At 36.7% G+C, this 18,035-nt stretch overlaps 3 protein-coding genes across 4 annotated transcripts; 1 reads left to right on the top strand and 2 right to left on the bottom strand.

Annotated features, from left to right (window-relative positions):
* The first annotated feature begins 1,502 nt into the window (after positions 1-1,502).
* On the top strand, positions 1,503-2,841 carry LOC113302418 (small heat shock protein, chloroplastic-like). Its single transcript, XM_026551320.1, has 2 exons — positions 1,503-2,175; positions 2,268-2,841. The coding sequence occupies exons 1-2, from the start codon at positions 1,944-1,946 to the stop codon at positions 2,687-2,689; spliced, it is 654 nt and encodes a 217-aa protein (XP_026407105.1). The 5' UTR covers positions 1,503-1,943; the 3' UTR covers positions 2,690-2,841.
* Positions 2,842-3,461: 620 nt separating this feature from the next.
* On the bottom strand, positions 3,462-5,715 carry LOC113302419. Of its 2 annotated transcripts, none has more exons than XM_026551321.1 (3): positions 5,399-5,715; positions 4,103-4,184; positions 3,462-3,832 (listed from the first exon to the last, which is right to left on the bottom strand). In XM_026551321.1, exons 1-3 carry the CDS (start codon positions 5,489-5,491, stop codon positions 3,612-3,614), a joined length of 396 nt encoding a protein of 131 aa, XP_026407106.1. In that variant the 5' UTR covers positions 5,492-5,715; the 3' UTR covers positions 3,462-3,611. The 2 variants fall into 2 exon arrangements, with proteins under 2 accessions (XP_026407106.1, XP_026407107.1); XM_026551322.1 differs by having other exon boundaries at positions 4,103-4,178.
* Positions 5,716-9,635: 3,920 nt separating this feature from the next.
* Positions 9,636-17,557, bottom strand: LOC113305879. The gene is made up of 7 exons (XM_026554870.1): positions 17,126-17,557; positions 14,826-14,933; positions 14,357-14,485; positions 14,175-14,235; positions 13,644-13,768; positions 12,749-12,866; positions 9,636-9,725 (listed from the first exon to the last, which is right to left on the bottom strand). Exons 1-6 carry the CDS (start codon positions 17,555-17,557, stop codon positions 12,789-12,791), a joined length of 933 nt encoding a protein of 310 aa, XP_026410655.1. The 3' UTR covers positions 9,636-9,725; positions 12,749-12,788.
* Positions 17,558-18,035: the final 478 nt, after the last annotated feature.

Raw genomic sequence — 18,035 nt, 5'->3', positions numbered from 1 at the left:
CTCTTGTTGATATAATAGTATGAACTTGAGTGAAGTTGTTAAAGTTGGTTCACAGTGAAATAATTGCTCGCCGCTGTTCGAACATTTTTGATCTAGCACCATCCCACCCAACTATTGAAGTATCAGTAGTATTCAATCAAGTCGGATAATTTTGACATATTTTTTATTTATCAAATGTTTATATTTATTTTTCGATGATTTTTAATAATAAAAGTGTGAAGACATCCTTTAGGTGAATGTCCAAAATTAGAGGTTCACTTAAAAAAAAATTTACCACATCATCCTCACAGTAAAGGGTTGGAGATGATTTTTTATAAATGTTATTGTGTATCACCTGGATTGAGACTTTCCTCTTCACATACATTCCATTGGAGAAGCTTTAAATAAACTTATATTTTTACTTTTTCTTCCTGAAAACCTAGAACAATAAAAAAAAATCCCACTTAAGAGCATCTCTAACAGAGGGTGAATTTAATTTATTTTGATGACACATAGGATTTTAGACCCCCATTTAGTATAAATGCATCTCCAATGGTTAGGTCCTACAAATTATGAGGGATCAAATACTAAATATGAAGGTGTTAAAGAAAGTCTTAACTACACCTTCGGGATGACCCCTAAATAATTTCATGCCATCAATTTTATTTTAAAAAAATAATTTTTTAAGCGTCTGAAGAACTGTCTTGTTAATAACGACGCTAGTAGTGGTTGTGGTAGTTTTATTTTCCATAAATTAGACATTGCTATTCAGAGAGGGGTTTGTGTCAAGCTTGTTGCTAGGTTGCCAACCAATAGCTTTGTATGAATTCTATTAAATTGGAAAAAAAAATAAAAAAAAAAGTTTAAAATGAAATCAAACTAAATATTTTCTTTTAATGTTTATCTAAATCCAAAATATATGGTATACCCTTAATTACTGGAGATGAGTTTTAATATGAAAAGGTCTTATTAATATCCAAGGATCAAATCTAAATAAATGGCATCTCCAATACTAGTGGTGAAGTCATAAATGGCATGACACATAGGATTTAACATTTTTTTTTACCAAAAGTTTATCTCCAACACTAGAGTGAAGGTCAATTAAAGATGATGACATGGCTACCATCTCATATGAAAGGGTAAAACAGAAAGTCATATCTTCACCTTCTCTATGACCCCGGGTCTGATGACACGTCATCATTAATATTTCAAATTTTAGGATAATAAGACCTTATATTGGAGATGAAAATTTAGGCAGAAGGTCTAACTTTCATTTGTTTTAGGCACATGAGAATGACCCCCAACAAAAATTTTTTTATTAAGACCTCCACAAAGGATGACCTTTACCCCTAAACTTTGGAGATGCTCTTATGGAAGCAGAGTTAATCAATTTTGATCATGATGATTTTGGGGATTAATCATGGGGAGAAGACTATAACATTAAACGATAAATAACAAATGACAAGCTTTTGCCTTGAGTACCAAGTCGGGACATCAAAATTAAATGCAAAGCCTGGGCCTGCCTAACAAATTAATCCAGGCCAGACCAAGGAGTGCCCATGAGTACATCGAGCTCGGGAAGGCCAGCACACCCAAGGTGAGACCAGGGGCCATGGCTTTTTTGTTTTAGTAACCACCATGCCAGGTGTAAGCTAATGTAGAATAAACACCATCTTGTGAGTATTGTGCCCCGTTAACTTTTTCTCTCTAGAACCTTCAGGAAACTGCGGCTTTAAAACTTCTCAGGTCTCGTCCCAATCCTATTTTCTGCTCGAGCTTTCTGAACTCTTCTCATCTATTCTACTCTCTTCACTCCTCTTTACTCACCCCTCTTCATCTATAAAACCTCATTTTCTCTGTTTCCTCTGCATTCAATCAAAGACATCAAAGCACAAAACTCTCGAACATTCAATTTTGTCTCCGACAAAAACTTCTCAGTTCCTTTTGTTTCGAGTTAATCAGCAATGGCAATGGCTATCAGAAGAACTATCACAACCCCCAATCTCGTCAACAAAATCTTCCACCCAATTTGTTCACCAGCTAGGGCTGTTATTCCATCATCAACTCGTTTCTTCAGCGATAGCAGCAGCACTCAAATGCAAAATCGTGACGAAATTGAGCGAGGAATTGATATCGATCGAAGATCTTCGGATTCTCTCTCTCGCCGCCGCGATACTTATCCTAGTCTCTTCTCAGGTAATGCCAATCAATTCCTTAATTTTATACTACTATTTCCCAATTTCGCGGTTTTGGGTGCTTAATTTCAGTGTTCTTTCTATTGGTTGCAGATGTATTTGATCCATTTTCACCATCAAGAAGCTTGAGTTCACTGTTCAACATGATGGATAACTTCATGGATTCTCCATTCACTAGCCCTAGAGGAGGACTCGGAAGCGGTGGATTAAGAAGGGGATGGGATGCAAGAGAAGATGAGAATTCTCTGTGTCTTAAAATTGATATGCCTGGACTTAGCAAAGAAGAGGTTAATGTGTCTGTGGATCAAAATACGCTCACTATCAAAGGAGAAGGTGGAAAAGAGACCGATGATGAAGAAAGTGTTAGAAGATACAGCAGCAGAATTGATCTTCCCCCAAAGGTCTATAAGTTGGATCAAATTAGAGCTGAAATGAAAAATGGTGTGTTGAAGGTTTTTGTTCCTAAAGTAAAAGAGGAAGAAAGGAGTGATGTTGTTCAGGTCAATGTAGAGTGAGGAAACAAGCAGTGGTAGTAGTGTCTACCTAGGAACTAGAAAGAGTTTTTGTGTAAGGTCCGTGTTTTCCCTTTATACTTGTTGTGTCGCGTCCTGAGATGATGTAAACCGCAGAGTTAACATATGAATGTGCAGTTTATCTTTGGAATATGTTTGTGGGTGTACCTTTATGGCCTGCTCAAGTGCTTACTAGAGTGAAGATCACCCTTTGTTCCCTTAATGCTCATCGGGTTGGGTGGTTATGGGGAGAGGTAATCCGCACCGTTTAGACCGTGAGTGCACATTTGATGTCTCGCTGACGTGGCCAGACCGTCTCAGTGCCCTTGTTGTCAAGGAAAACACTCTTCGCTCAACCAACTATACCGATATTTCGGTTTTCCATCTCGTTTCAATCTTCACACTAATCCGCTTCTCAATGCATCCCCACCATGTACATCCCGCCCGACAGATGTTGTCCGATCCGGAACAGCTGCTCGGGCTAAATCCATCTAGTCGTTGTTCTGTTCTGACCCGGCCACCATCGGTATCCGACCAGTCGTTTTTCAGTCGTTTTTCTTTTTGGGGCCTAACTGACCTGCCAACAAGGGATTTATCGCCCTTGCTTGTATAGATCTATCCCGATGAATTGAATTGAATTTTCTTTTCTTTGGGGACTAAATGACCTGTCAACGAAAAATTTACCGCCCTTATTTGCGATCTTTTGGGGACTAACTGACCTGCCAACAAGTGCTTGCTAGACTATCAGCGGTATATCTTGTTAATTTGTGGCCAATAGCCGAAAGCAAAGCCACAATTCTATTCATATATGAACATGGATCAAATCAGCTCACATATACACAAATGCTAGCTAGACTGACAATCAATAATCAAAAATTAGCTCAAAAGAAAACATACTGAACACTTCAATTTTTTGGTGCTAATCTCAACAAGTAGTAATGGGCTTCATGAAGAGATGAAATAGAACAGCATATGAAAAACTTTTAACAGCCGTAAGACCTTCTATGATGGTCTCTTTGTTGCTACCACTGATTATGATTCCGCGATCCTTTTTCTTTTTCTTCATCATTTTCTTCTTATTATTCGAGATTAGTCCTCTCATTGTCACTTGTCCTTTACCGACGTCCACCACGCAGTCCTCCACTCCTGTTGCAGCCCTCGAATATTAATTTGTACAACTCTTGGTTATCAAGAAAATAACAAAGTGATTCTTATCAGGTCTAGTTTCTAACAGTTTGAAGTTAATGGAGCCAGAACTAATGCAAATGCCGGTACTGGTTGGTCTTTTGTGATCGACCATCCCGATAATAAAAAATCCCATGGAGTTGGGGTAATTGTTCCAGATATTACTCAAAGAAAACTAGCACGGTAGAATCTTAACATTAACTATTGTAGTACTTTGGAGTAGGAATATACCGTTCATCTTGGAAATTAACTGCGATACTCTTTGTTGGCAATGATCACAGCCCATGTTGGCACTAACCACGATCACCTGAAACTAGAATTTTACTTCCAAGTGAAAACAAGACCGTCAGATACACCAACATATTCTATGCTCAAGTCTAAAACCCGTCGATTGAAGTTCTCAAGCAACTTGCCCCACACCTAGAAATATGAAACTAAATAATTAAGTAGGTCCGGGTTTAAACCTTAAGCCAGGAGCATCCAAGGTTGAGGTTGCCCCTTCTGTATAACATTCCATCAAACCTCAAAAGTCTAGAAGTTGACACTTTTTATCTTTATGTTGTTTTGATCTTCTCTATTTTTTAATAATTAAATTGAAATGAAAGATGCTAACACGCAAAAATAAGATTGTATAATTATTTTCATATCATCCAAGACTCTCTCAAGTCTCAACTTTGTTGTGCACAACCTTTACTTGTTTGTCTTGGTTTCTAAATGGATAACCAAATGGGCCCTCATTTAGGTTGAAATTTCTATCAGGTTAGGTTAATCAAATGATGATTGTCATTATAACAATGGACTTATCAAGGAGTACTTATGATATTTGATAATAATTACAACTTAGGAATCAACACAAAAATCATCAGACTTATCAGCTATGGAAAAATGTATCATGGGTACGCCAAAAGTGAGTGACGCAGTTAGTAGCTTGTGACTTTATACAGAGTTGTAAAATAAACGAGCCAAAGCAACTAATTAGGAAATGCTAATAAAAAAATTCCCACTGCTCAAATGAGGCTACAAAGTGACCCATGTCTCATGTTGTACATATCTCAGTCTGTAGTTTTAAGAAAAAAAAAAGATTTTAAATTGATCGTAGAAAACAATAAAGTTGGTTAACATTTGCATAAAATCTTCTCAGGCCAGCTATGTCCATTCATTACTGACCGTTATGATTTCCAGATATCTCACTTGGTTCAGAAAAAAAGATGATGAAGAAGAAAGAAGAACAGATTCTAGAACTACATCTTGCAGTATGTAATTAAACTGTTCTTTCTCTGAAGATGGCAATTATTCAAAGATTCAAGTTTTGACAGAAAATCTTGAAGAAAGAATTCAAAGAAAAGTGGCCTAATTAAACAAGAATTTCACAAATAATTTGCCTACTTTTTAAGCTCCCCGGAAAGACATAACAGCGAGTTGAACGGAAAAAAACAAAGAGAGGATAATATTGATGAAAAAACATTATGAAAAGAAACACCAATTCTATTGTAACTAAGATGAAGCAAGAAATTTTCATAAACTTACTGCTGGAAGAGTGAGGTTCTCTGCGTATTTAAGTGCTTGCCTGTTTTCAATTTCTTCCATTATATTCAATCGTCCTCCTCCACTTGCATGCATATATATAAGACTAAAACGAATTTCTTGTTCTTATCTCCCTTTCTCTCTCTCTATGTTAACGTAATTGTAACACTTCAATGGAGAAATTTGACTATTAGCTGCAAAAGATTACCAGAATATTTGACTGTATTCAATATGGAGATGAGGATTATATTTAGTACCATCAAACGAAATGTTCTGGATATATATATGTATATATAGGAAAAAAAAAGGTGAGGGAGAGGGCTGCTAAGTGCTGACAAGAAGAGGGAATCAGTCATGCTTACTTATGCAGGTTAACGACTAATAAAATATTGAGTAGTCCTCTCCTACCCTTCTTTTGATTGTTAGGTGTCCTTTTCATCATCGCCGATAGGAAAAAAATCCAAAACAAAGGCAATTTGGCTCGTGCTCAAAATGTCCATGACATCACATTCTAAATCTCGCAATCCCAAAAATGAGACTCAGAGTTTGGCAATTTGGCTCATGCTCAAAAAGACATTTAGAATGTCATGTAAGTGCCCTTGGAAACAGTCGCGCAAAAATTACTATGTTATTTACTGTGCAAATTGCATTTTCGTCTGTTTATGTATTGAAGTGTGAAGTTATTCTCTCTAGCAGACAATGAACCTAACTACCTAAGCACTGTAAAACTGACATATATTTTGTCATCCTATATCATTTCTTCTTTAATCGGATTAGTGTCATATTTTAAACACTGTCTGCGGCTGATCATGGCAAGAGCAAGGCAACCAATAGTAAATTAAGCTAAAAAAGAAATACAACTTTGTTTCAATGTCCATTATTCCATTAGCATATACAATAAAATTAAGGGTTAAGCGGCAAAATGCCCCAAAATGGACCCCATAGTTGTGAAAACGCCCCGGACGTTAGGCGAAAGATTAAAATGCCCCAAAATAGAATCAAAATGCCCCAGACGTTAATTTTGCCGTTAATAGTCAAAAATGAGGCATTTTAATTTTTTTGACCGGTCAACTGTTACATGAATGCCCCAAAATGCCCTTCGACAGAAATAACACTGGACTGATGACACGTGAACTTAACTGAAACCTGTACCACATGTGTGAATCGTTCGAGTACCATCAAAGCTTATCTTGTCGATGAGACACAGAAAAATCAAAACACAGAACGAGACAGACAGACAGAGATCTCGAGAGACAGACAGAGAGAGATCGAGAGACAGTCAGAGAGAGATCGAGAGACGGAGAAGAACTGTGAAGTTGCAGATCGAGAAGAGGAGATAGATGAGTCAGAGAAGATAAGATCGAGGAAGAACTGTGAAGTTGCAGATCGAGAAGAGGAGATAGATGAGACGGAGAAGATAAGATCGAGGAAGAACTGTGAAGTTGCAGATCGAGAAGAGGAAATAGATGAGACGGAGAAGATAAGATCGAGGAAGAACTGTGAAGTTGCAGGAAGAACAGGTAACTTATAACCCTAATTTTGTTTTACAATTTGGGGTTTTCGAAACCCAACCTTGGTCTGCTGGTATCTGCTATTAGGGTTTCAGGGAGTATAAATGAAATTAGGGTTTCATTAGCTGTAGAATAGGTTTCACCACAGTTGTAACTAGGGTTTCAGGGAAACAAAATTGGGTTTCATGGAAACAAAATTAGGGTTTCAATAACTCTAATTAGGGTTTGAATAAAACGAAATTAGGGATTAAAATGTTGCGTTTTTGAATTTTTAGCAGATGAAAAATGTTTATATGATTTAGGTTTAATATCTTTCAATGCAGATATGATTTATGCATGGAATGTATCTCCCATATATACTCAAGAGGGATATTTCTCTGTGGTGTATTGTTTAATTGAATTAATTCTCATACAAGGTGGAGCTAGAGCTCATTTTGTAATGTTAGTGTGTTCCCACAAATAATCCTTGTTTAGGCAATTGCCCCTTATGGATGCTGGACTACCAGCTGAGGGAAAAGATAGTTTGTATTTGGTTAGCTGAGATAGAAAATTTATTGCATTTAGATGTTTGTTTCGGGTTTGTATAGTGTTTTTACTAAATTGTCGAGCATCAAGGAAACCATTACAACCAAAAGTGAGGATTGGAGATCTTTGTATGTTTGGCAGAAATGTAGCATCATATATGTAAAGAACACAAGCTTATACACCAGACGTTGTGTTTCACTAACCACGTGACAGATATTAAGTTTCAATAGTGATTACAGTTGTTGTCCTTTAGTGTACTTCCAGGTCTATAGACTACAATCACAGGCTGACCCTAGACTTCTTGAGATCCTAGTGCAAACTTGCCTGATCAAAATGCTTTAAGTTCTGCTGTTTTCCTTATGTGAAAACAGCAGAACTTAAAATCTCCATTGTTTCTTATTAATTATTCTTAGTCCTGCTGTTTTCTTATTTAGTACTGTTATGCAAAATTGTGTTAGGGTTCAGTATATCCTTGATTGATGTAGAACCTGGCTGATTTTACAGTGGGCAGCATTATTTGGATTTGGGTTTGGTGACTAATGTGCTCATATATGCAAATCCAAATATGTTTATTTTTTCTTAAAAAAACACCTTTTTAAAAAAAAACACCTTTTTAATTGCGCATTTGAATAATACCTTTTTAATTGCGCATTTGAATAATATTTGCCCTTGTGTTTTTTTTCCAGGCATCTGTACAAGAATTTCTTGACCAAGGGATTCAGGAATCCAAGACTAACTCAGCTTCTTTGGCAGGCTGCCAAGGCATACAAGTATAAACACTGGGAGGTAAGTAATGTTTTTATTATATTTGATTATAATGAGTGCGAAATATTTTTAGTCAAATGATATAACTTAGATACATATTTTCTAGGAGGCTATGCAAGAAATGGAAGCATTAGATGCCAAGGCATACAAATACCTGATTGATGCAGAGCCGAAGTCTTGGGCTAGATCATGGTTTCCTCACGATGTGGCTTGTGAGCACATCTACTCAAACTTTTCAGAAAGTTTTAATAACATGGCCCTGAAAATCAGAGACAAGCCTCTCACTCAATTGGTTGATATGTATACACACTTGGTGATGGTGTTGTTTTCAAATAGAAGAAAGCTTGCTGACACGTGGCAATCTGGTGATCTTGTTCCTGCTGCGAATGATCTCATTAAGGTGATGTGCAATATTAGAGGAAACTTCCGTTGTGATCCTTCTGAAGAGCGCAAAGTGTATCAGGTTACAAACAAAGTTAGCGACAAAGTATTTATTGTTCGAATAGAAGAACGATCTTGTACATGTAGACAGTGGCAGTTGAGACAGTTCCCATGCTTACATGCTGTGGTTGCATTGTTTAAATTGAATCCTGATTGGTCCAAGTGAGTAAATTTATTACACCTAATAAGTTGAATTTGGTTAGTAAATAAATGAATGATGGCTGATTGAACCAATAATGTGTGCAGGTACTGCAGTAAATATTACACTGTGGATAGCTACAAGACCACCTACAAATGGTCAATAACCCCATTGGGAGACATTGATGACTATCAGAATAAGGTTTGTCTAGCATTGAGCGGTTTCAGATGCTTTAACTTTTTCATTGTCTGCTTTCGTTTATTTTTGTTTTGAGAATCTTTTTCATTGAATTTAATTATCTACTTTTGTTTTGTGAATCTTTTTGTTGAATAATATTATCTAATTTGTACTTTTACTTTATTATATGTATTTTTTTTTACATTATTCTCTAGATCTGTGAATTTCCAATAATCGTTTTTTTGTTTGTAGACAAATATCAGCATTATGTATCCACACAGACTAAGAGATAAGGGAAGACCTTGTGTCAAAAGAAAGAAGTCTTGGATGGAGAAGAACAAGCCGCGTAAAAGAGTAACAAAATGCAGTGTGTGTAAAGATCTTGATCATAATATCCGTACTTGTCAAGGTCCTCCAGTTGGATCTAACCCAAAGAAGAAAGGAGTAAGAATGGAGTGTTCTGTTAATGGGGATGAATTCTGTGTTACTGTTGCACCAACAAAGAAGATGAGGAAGGCCTTGTCTGCACCAACTATTGGAACAACATCTGCATCAAAGAAATCTACTAATATACCTCCATTGTCAAAGGGCAAAGCAGCTGCTGCCACACCATGTTCTTCTTCAGCTGGTTCCCAGAAAAAGGATAAGACAACGACACAATCCTCTACTGCAGGTGATGCTGGTGCTAAAAGGAAGGTGCCACATCCAACTACTTCTTCTACACCTTCTATTGCCTGTTTTAACCAGACTTATAATGGTCCTGTTAAGATATCTAGCCAAACAATCAACATTACTCAACCATCATCAAAAAGGGTTAGAAAGCCTAACTCTAAATATGAGTAGCCAGAAATGTTGGGCTCCTGTTCAATTATGTTTTTTAGCATTTCTAGATCTATGAAATTTTATTGGCAAACTTATTAGTAGACCGTTTATGTTTAAGAGTTTTAACAGTCTTTTGTTTATGAATCTATGGTTTTAAAAAGTATGGAGACAATTATGGTTTTATTTCTTAATTCATGAGTTAACAGTCTTTTGTTGATGAATCTATGGTTTGAATTGATGCCCACTTAATCTGTAACCGTTAGTCTGAATTGATGTCACTGATGACACACGTGTCACATGTTTAGTACACGATGGCAAAATGCCCCACGTGTCATCTTATTTGTCAAAAGGGTATAAATGTCATATTTTCACATGTACGGATCACATGCTTTTGAATTTGACCACTTAACTGTGTCTAACGGCAAAATTAACGTCTGGGGCATTTTGATTCTATTTTGGGGCATTTTAATCTTTCGCCTAACGTCCGGGGCATTTTCACAACTATGGGGTCCATTTTGGGGTATTTTTATCTTTCGCCTAACGTTCGGGGCATTTTAATCTTTCGCCTAACGTCCAAGTACAAATTGACTTTATATCTCCAATGGGCGTTGGAATTAATCATACCTAATTACCTATTCCTCAAGGCATTTTGTTTAATGTTAGTGCACACATCGGTCTCACCTAACTTTCTTGTTTCTGGACTTTTTCTTTATTTTCAAAATTCTGCTATCCCAAGGCTGCCCTTTCAGATAGAAATGCAGGAGGACCTTTTCCTTGCGATTTTTGCATGAAAACCTGCGATGAAAAGGTTCTATATGATTTCTTAGTCCAGGATCTAAGAGAAATTCTGAGTCGGAAATCCCAATCATACAAAATAATGATATATTTATGTATTCAGAAGATGTCTACCACACTCTACAGGGTCAAGTATGTAACATGTTATAGGGGCGACATGGTTTATTAGATGGGTGACATTCTAATAGGATAAAAAGGATCATTACATGATCATTCAAGGTGTCCTTTATAAAAAAATACTGGAAATGACAAATTAATCCTCATAATTGATAACTTAATTTAATGATGATAATCAAGTTTAGTGTTAATGACTAATTTCACTTATGTTAACTCAAAATCAAAACAAAAATCAGATTTTTAGAGTTAAAAAAAAATAAAAAGTTTAGAGGAGAAGGTCAATCTCAATCAATTGAAGAAATTAACCAACAAAATGAAGAACCAGAACCTGAAAATGATCGGGTATACTTCTAAATTAGTCCCAACTAGCTTTTTGTTGCTCAAGTTATCTAAAATACGTAAAAAATTCATTTTTTTTACATTTTCACAGCTAATTACGGTTGGAATTTTGCTCATAACCAACCGTAAATCGAAGTTACTGTTCGTAAAAGATGAACTACCAACCGTAACTGGTTAAATTTGAAGAAAACCCAATCGTAAAACCAGTTATGGTTGGTGACTAAATGCTCGATACCAACCGTAACTCTGTTACAGTTGGTAACCAAATGTTCAATACCAACCGTAACTCTGTTACGGTTGGTAACCAAATGCTCGATACCAACCGTAACTGAGTTACGGTTCGTAAACTAAAATGGTTACCAACCGTAACTGAAGAAAATTCTCAGATATAAGAACATACGGTTGGTAATTGAACTATTACCAACCGTAATAACATCAACCAGTTACGGTTCGTAATTGAGTTAAAATCAACCGTAACTCACATAAACTCAGAAATTTCAATTTCAATTTTCATCTAAAACCCTAATTTTTGATAGAAATTAAACTTAAATCGAATAAAATAAACCAAATCTTAACTGGGTTTTCAAAACATACCTCATATACGTCATTACACTACACTTGATTAATTTTCGAATCGTCGATTAATCAAAGATGATGAAATTTTGAGTTTTAATGGAGGTTACGGTTGATGGGAGGAGGAGGAGAGAAGAAGAAAGAAAACAAATTTTCAATTTAGCTTTGATTTAGGTTAAAAAATGGGGAGGATAATCTAGTTAATTTATACCCTTTATAGGACATCCCCTAACCAACTAGAGGGACATTACTATCACACTGCCGCCCCTCTAATAAACCATGCCGCCACTGTAAAAGGTTACTAAAGTATACTCTGCACTTACTGGCCACCTGATATAGAAACAAATAGGAAGCCGAGCTGTAAATGTATATTCTAATTAATCTGTAAACTTATAATAGTACCATATTTTAATCTTTGTCTTCGGCCTTAACATGGCACTGCCATGTTAAGGCCACCAAAGAAGTTTTTTATATGTTGCACATTGCACGCCGTATAAGTCTAGGGTTAATGGGCTTCATGTTTCGCCAACAACTTTGAATGTATAATAAAATTAGCTTACAAAGACATTGATCTGAAACCATGATATTAAGATAATGGATAATAACCTAAGCTAATCATGGATTTTTCCTTCAACATCTTATGACTCTTATCCTTCATCTTTTTTTCCTTCCCGTGGTGATCGACACTTGAGACAGTTTGTTGTTGAACTATTTGTAAGATGGAAAATAATTCTATGATGTGGCTAGCAGTCGTTTTAAGGTGCGAGTGCTGACCAACTTCTGTCACTACGCACATCGAAATAATATCATTGCAAAGTAAAGTCATCAGGAATCTTGCAAATTGAAGTCATTAGTAACCTTGCATGTATGACATCCAATGAGGGTATGTTATAGTTAACTCTTGGTAACATACTAAATGCAAGTTTAAAATCTGGTATTAATAAAATTGTTTCGATTCAAAACCGTTTGAAGGCCATAGTTAAAACCACAAAAGTCACCCTTACGCAACCAATTCACCCAACGCTCAATTTTTGTAAAATTTATACATATGAATCCAGTTTAAATTAAAACAAAAGTAGATAACACTTCAGAAAGAAAAATAACTACGATACTATGGACATAAGTATACAGAATTAGCTGTACACGTACCACTCATTTCAAGCTCATGTGCTTCCTACCGGATACGTCTTCAGACCATCGAAGAATTTGCATGGCTTTGTACTAAGTTGCATCTATACGCAATTTTTCGAAAATCTTCAAGACTTAGCTAATGGGAAAAACAAGCAGGTAAGAGGAAACCCACTGATAAGTTTTACAAAGAATAACAATGTCTAAGCAATTTCACTTGGATAGTGAGCATAAAAAAATTGTATAATTCTTCAGATGTCCAAGATATGTTAAAGTTCAATGCAGAGAATAGAATGTGCAAAAATAAAAATTCGCCCATGCCGACCCATTTGCAACTCCAATAAATGAAACACTCAGAGAACAGGTCAGTCGAAAAAGTGCACTTTACTTTACATGATTATAATTATTTTTAGAGGCTAGGATGTGGAGCATATTAACAGCATTCCTTTCAGAAGCATGTGATACTAAAAACTGAATCATCTTTGTAAATTAATGATTACTTAGGTGGGAGAGATCTAAGAGACTACAATGAAATGATAAGAATAGATGTAAGGATGTAGCTACCAACAGATATAGAGATGCTCAGAATTGACATATGACATAGATTTGAACAAATAACCAAAGGACATAGTTCTCAACCAATTCACAATTGCTTGGAAGCATTTAGGACGATGATAATAATATAAATAAATATCATTCCATAGTGATGCAGGAGCAGTTTCCCCATGATCACTGGAGTCAAACATGATTAAGCCCCTCGGTGACAGATCTATAATATAAAGCGAACGATTTGGCCTTTCTATTAGTCATGTCATTTGGGCTCCCTTCAGTACATAGGAACAGGATGTCACCATTTTATTCTTTAGTGCATTAGAAGTATTCTAGCAAAATAATATGTACAAAAAGAAATACCAACCTTTCCATCTCCATCACTATCAAAGCAATGAATCATAGCAGCCATCTCCTCATCGGACCATGAAAAATCATGTTCAGTTGCTACTCTTTGCAAATCTCTTTTAGTTATACTCCCTTTCCCCGCTTCTGTAATATCAACACTACACCTTATCAATGGATGCCAAAAGTAACACATGGTGAGAGTGAATGGAAGAATATATTACACAATTATAAAATTTGGTTGATTTATGATAGAGATATTTCATTCTTAACCTATACCCAATGTCCTTATCGTCTTTTCAGACTTTATGGTTTGGGTATTCATCATTCATTACATTAAAAGAGATTTCTGCAACAGTAACAGGATAACTTGATAGGAACGAATAATGGACGTCATGCATGTTGTTAATGTTAATTAGAAGAAGGAAAACATACAGGATTTAAAAGGCCATGTGTACAGTTAACAGCAATCGAATGAGAAGTGTCCCACTATTTCTTCAGAAAAATTTCTACACATGTAAAGCTGCTAGAAAGGTCAGCATGAAACACTCACCGTCAAACTGAAAGAAGTGAATGATCACCTGATCCTCCGTCATCTGCACCCGGCTCGTATTCTGGGCAACATAAAAGACTAAAGTAGTTCAGTAAATTCAAACAAAACAATCATGGATTTCAACTTGGATAAAAATGTGGAGGGAGGGCAGATGGGAACAACAGTCAAAAGCAGAGACACACCGGCTTTATTCTTTTTCTCCTTTCATCATTTTCCTTGACTTTGCCCCCACCTTTTCTTTTAGTTAGATTAGAATACTGAAGAGGCTCTTGATTCACAGCTTCTGAGCCCTCAAGCGAAAGAGCAATCGCCTGAATCAACATTGCACAAACGGTAAAACCTCTCTCACGATTAATTGGTACTCAGTGTGCAGGCCATAAAAATAAAAAATTTAGTACGAAATGTAGTTACTTAGATACCACAGATTCCACCACAACACTAACAACTCGTAAAAGGACGATACATGTTGACAAAACCTAGACCATTTCATCAGGTTACCAGAACCGGTTTTGAATGATAAAGCTTTAACATATGACGAATTCAACCACCCTTTGTCTCGTTTCATTCTCCACCAGGCTCGAACATAAAACTAAAAAAGATACAAAGGAAAAAGAAAAGTAAAACATTTTTCTACCGTCTCCCATGAGTTACCTGCATTAGAGCTTTTTCCTCATCACAAATGAAATCTGATTCACTTATATTCTTCCGCCGAAGTTGTTTCTTACCTTTTCTCCTTTTTGGAGACTGTATGTTTTTTCCCTGAAAGAAGACAAAACTAGAATATATCAGTAGGGTAATTTAGTGAAATCTTCTAAAGAGTAGTAAATATCCAGATAACATGTACATAGTACATGAACCAAGATAATATATCACAGCAGGTAACAATGTTTAATACCATAATGTCCAACGCACCCAGTAGAACTGTTTAAGCACCGGCCGAGGGTGCTTAAACTTGAACTACGGCAAGAGTAACCAAGTAAGAGGTTCATTGTTCACACTTACCTAGATGCATTATGCGAATATACAATGACATAATATCAAATATGCAGCACACCCAATCAACACAATTTCAATTACACAAGCATTCTATTCAATTTCACTAGAAAAATCTACTTTCAAAGATTAGAACTTTTAACCCAACTTAAGCAATTAACTTGTTATTTTACATAAATCCCTAGTCTAAACCCAGAAAGAAATATGATTCCCAAAAAAAATAGGGATTTTTAACAAACTGCCACACTTGCAAATCCCGATTCAAGAAAATGCCACCGTTTTTTTCAGAGTTTATTAAATGCCACAACCGTTAGTTTTTCCGTCAGGACCCACACACTTGGTCTTTTTCGCTGACTCGGTCAAAAGAATCTTTCGTGATTTACATATTTACCCTTGAAAACCCTATTATACTAGTCATGGGTTCACCGTCTTTATCACCGGTAAACAAAAAAAAGAAAAGAATAACATGAGGAAATGTGTTGCTTCCGTGAATCATTTTTCAGAGCCTACAATGGGTATTTGCCAGGGTCTATCAAGAGCTTTTATATCTCGACTTCCAGGCTGAAATGAGTTCGAAATGCTGAGCAGTTGATGGTTTTGAAGACCAATTAAACCAGTGAAGATAATGGTCTTGTTGGTTGATAATTTGGACTGGATTTGGAGATTTATGATTGTTGAATAGTTTCTGAACTATGGGTTTGTTGTGAATTGAATTTGCAGGTGTTTCAGTGAGTTTAGAAGCGCTAGAAATTTCAATGTTACACCAAGATGAGAATGGCACATTAGGTGTTCGATAAAAGTCCTAAATGGATTTTTCTTCACCTCTTCAAGCTCAGTTTCTACAAGTTGAGCCTGTGTACAAGGGATGTTGCTGAAAGTTGTTGAATAGAAGATGAGTTCAACTCGGATTCGAGTTTTGAGTGATTTTGGGGATGAAATTAATATCGAATTGAATTTTAGGGTTCAGTGAAGAACATCTTCAAGGAAAGGAAGTTGATGAGAACAAGGGATAAGAAGACACTCCTGCTACTGCCATTGATAGTACTTGAGGAAATGATGTTGCTGTTGATATTATAGATGAACTGAAGATAGGTTTGAGCTGGAATTGCAGGTGTGTTTTGCAGTGGTAATTGCAACAGAATTGAAGGTGGTTTGTGCTTGGTTAATGTCACAGGAGCTGCAGGGAGTTGCTGTAGGCTCTTGAGATGAAGCAAGAGAAAATGACTGCGATGGTTGGTGATGAATTGCCATGGAACTGAAGTGTTGCTACAGAGTTCCATGGGTATTTGGTGACTTAGATAATGCTAGGACAGGTGACATGACAGTGTTGATGCTGGAGAGTTTTACTGGTGGATGTTGCAGGTGCAGTGAACCCAAGAACAAGGAGGAATCGGTGATGGATTACGGATGGGTATGATGCTGTTGAACTGGACATGGCGAGATTGCAAGCGAGATGAGTAACAGATTTGCTGGTAATGAAATTGAATTGGCACTGGAAATGGTATGAGGAGATGTATGTTTATGAGATGAAATGGTGCAGCTGGTATTGTTGCCGCTGCAGTTTGGTGGTAGTTCTGATGTGTTCGCAGGCAGAGATTGTTGGAAATGAAGAAAGGAGGTTAAGCTGGTCGTGGTCCTGGTGAAGCTGAGTATGCCAGATTACAGGGTGATGGCTGGAGTAAATGGAGTTGAGATGTTTAAGCAGAGATAGAGCTGTGACAGATTTGAGGGTGTATATGTCTTTTACTAAGCTGGATAAATGCCACCTATGCACTAACTGATGGCAACAGTTTTTTTGGATGGAAAAGGTCAAACGTGTGGCATTAAATAAACTCTGAAAAAAACGGTGGCATTTTCTTAAACTGCAAATTGGAAGTGTGGCACTTTATTAAAATCCCCAAAAAAATATACCTGAAATAAATAAGAAATCATATTAATAAAAAAAATGTTGTTACCACCTTAGGACGACGAGAACGGGAACTACCAGCTTTGTTAATTTGATTAAATTCTTCTTCGTTCGAGTCTTCTCCGCTTGTAGAATAAGAAGAACTAACCCTAATTTCTTCTTCGCTATCAGATGGTTGTACATAATCATCATCATCATCCTTTTTGCTTTTCTTCCCGACTTTCCCCTTTTTCTGTTCATGTTGTTTTATTTTCCCTTTAGAACCAGAATATAAAGTAGCAGCGAGATTTGGTAATCGTAAAGCTTCCAATCTTGCCCTATTCTCTTGAATCCTGGACAATCTCTGCTTCTCATATTCTGTCATTCCATCATTCCCTTTCTCAGTATCGTCATCATCACTATCTGTAAATTCTTCGGCCTCTTCGGAACTCGATTTACTAGAGTTTCCGTCAGATTCTGATACAGAAAGATTTTCCTTTACCATTTCTGAGAAATTAGGTATCCGAATTTTTTGTTATTGGTTGGATTTTGACTAGAAGTGTTTACGGGTTCTTAGATTGAGAAAATTAGGGTTTCGAAGAAGCAGTGTAGTGACTAGTGAGGAGGATGCAGAACGCGGGAAAGTTTCAGCCCGCCAGGATGAGTTGAGTTTATGCGATTCCGCTGCAGGCAGAATGCAATTGCAGATCCTCTTTGATCGAAATGGGACGAGGAAATGGATATGGTTAAATCTTGCAGCCCGTCATAGAGGTAGGGCGGCACATCGGCCGGTCCGCTGGGTTTTTAGCCAAAACCAGGCCACCGAGCCAGACCATAGAAATCGCAAGTGTATGGTTCTTATGGAACTTAACAAACCAACTTTTTTTTATTCAGCCAAGTGCATAGGTGTTACCGTCCCAGTCAGTGTAGAGCCATTTTGGCGCAATACTACCGTCAGTGGCCTCGCTGATGAAGCTTACAAT

Source organism: Papaver somniferum, chromosome 8, assembly GCF_003573695.1.
Source record: "Papaver somniferum cultivar HN1 chromosome 8, ASM357369v1, whole genome shotgun sequence".
Lineage (NCBI taxonomy): Eukaryota > Viridiplantae > Streptophyta > Magnoliopsida > Ranunculales > Papaveraceae > Papaver > Papaver somniferum.
Note: the sequence above shows the minus strand (reverse complement) of the source record. Positions and strands in the feature narration are given on the sequence as shown.

Excerpts from the sequence above, each read along its gene's own strand:
- LOC113302418 (XM_026551320.1), top strand. The coding sequence starts at position 1,944 with ATGGCAATGGCTATCAGAAGAACTATCACAACCCCCAATCTCGTCAAC. Across the intron at positions 2,176-2,267 it reads TTATCCTAGTCTCTTCTCAG|ATGTATTTGATCCATTTTCA; the intron begins GTAATGCCAATC and ends TATTGGTTGCAG.
- LOC113302419 (XM_026551321.1), bottom strand. The coding sequence starts at position 5,491 with ATGCATGCAAGTGGAGGAGGACGATTGAATATAATGGAAGAAATTGAA. Across the intron at positions 4,185-5,398 it reads AGAACCTCACTCTTCCAGCA|TTTCAGGTGATCGTGGTTAG; the intron begins GTAAGTTTATGA and ends GTAAAATTCTAG. Across the intron at positions 3,833-4,102 it reads GTTAATTTCCAAGATGAACG|GAGTGGAGGACTGCGTGGTG; the intron begins GTATATTCCTAC and ends GGGCTGCAACAG.
- LOC113305879 (XM_026554870.1), bottom strand. The coding sequence starts at position 17,557 with ATGGTAAAGGAAAATCTTTCTGTATCAGAATCTGACGGAAACTCTAGT. Across the intron at positions 14,934-17,125 it reads CCCGTTCTCGTCGTCCTAAG|GGAAAAAACATACAGTCTCC; the intron begins GTGGTAACAACA and ends GTCTTCTTTCAG. Across the intron at positions 13,769-14,174 it reads TCACTTCTTTCAGTTTGACG|AAGCGGGGAAAGGGAGTATA; the intron begins GTGAGTGTTTCA and ends TTGATATTACAG.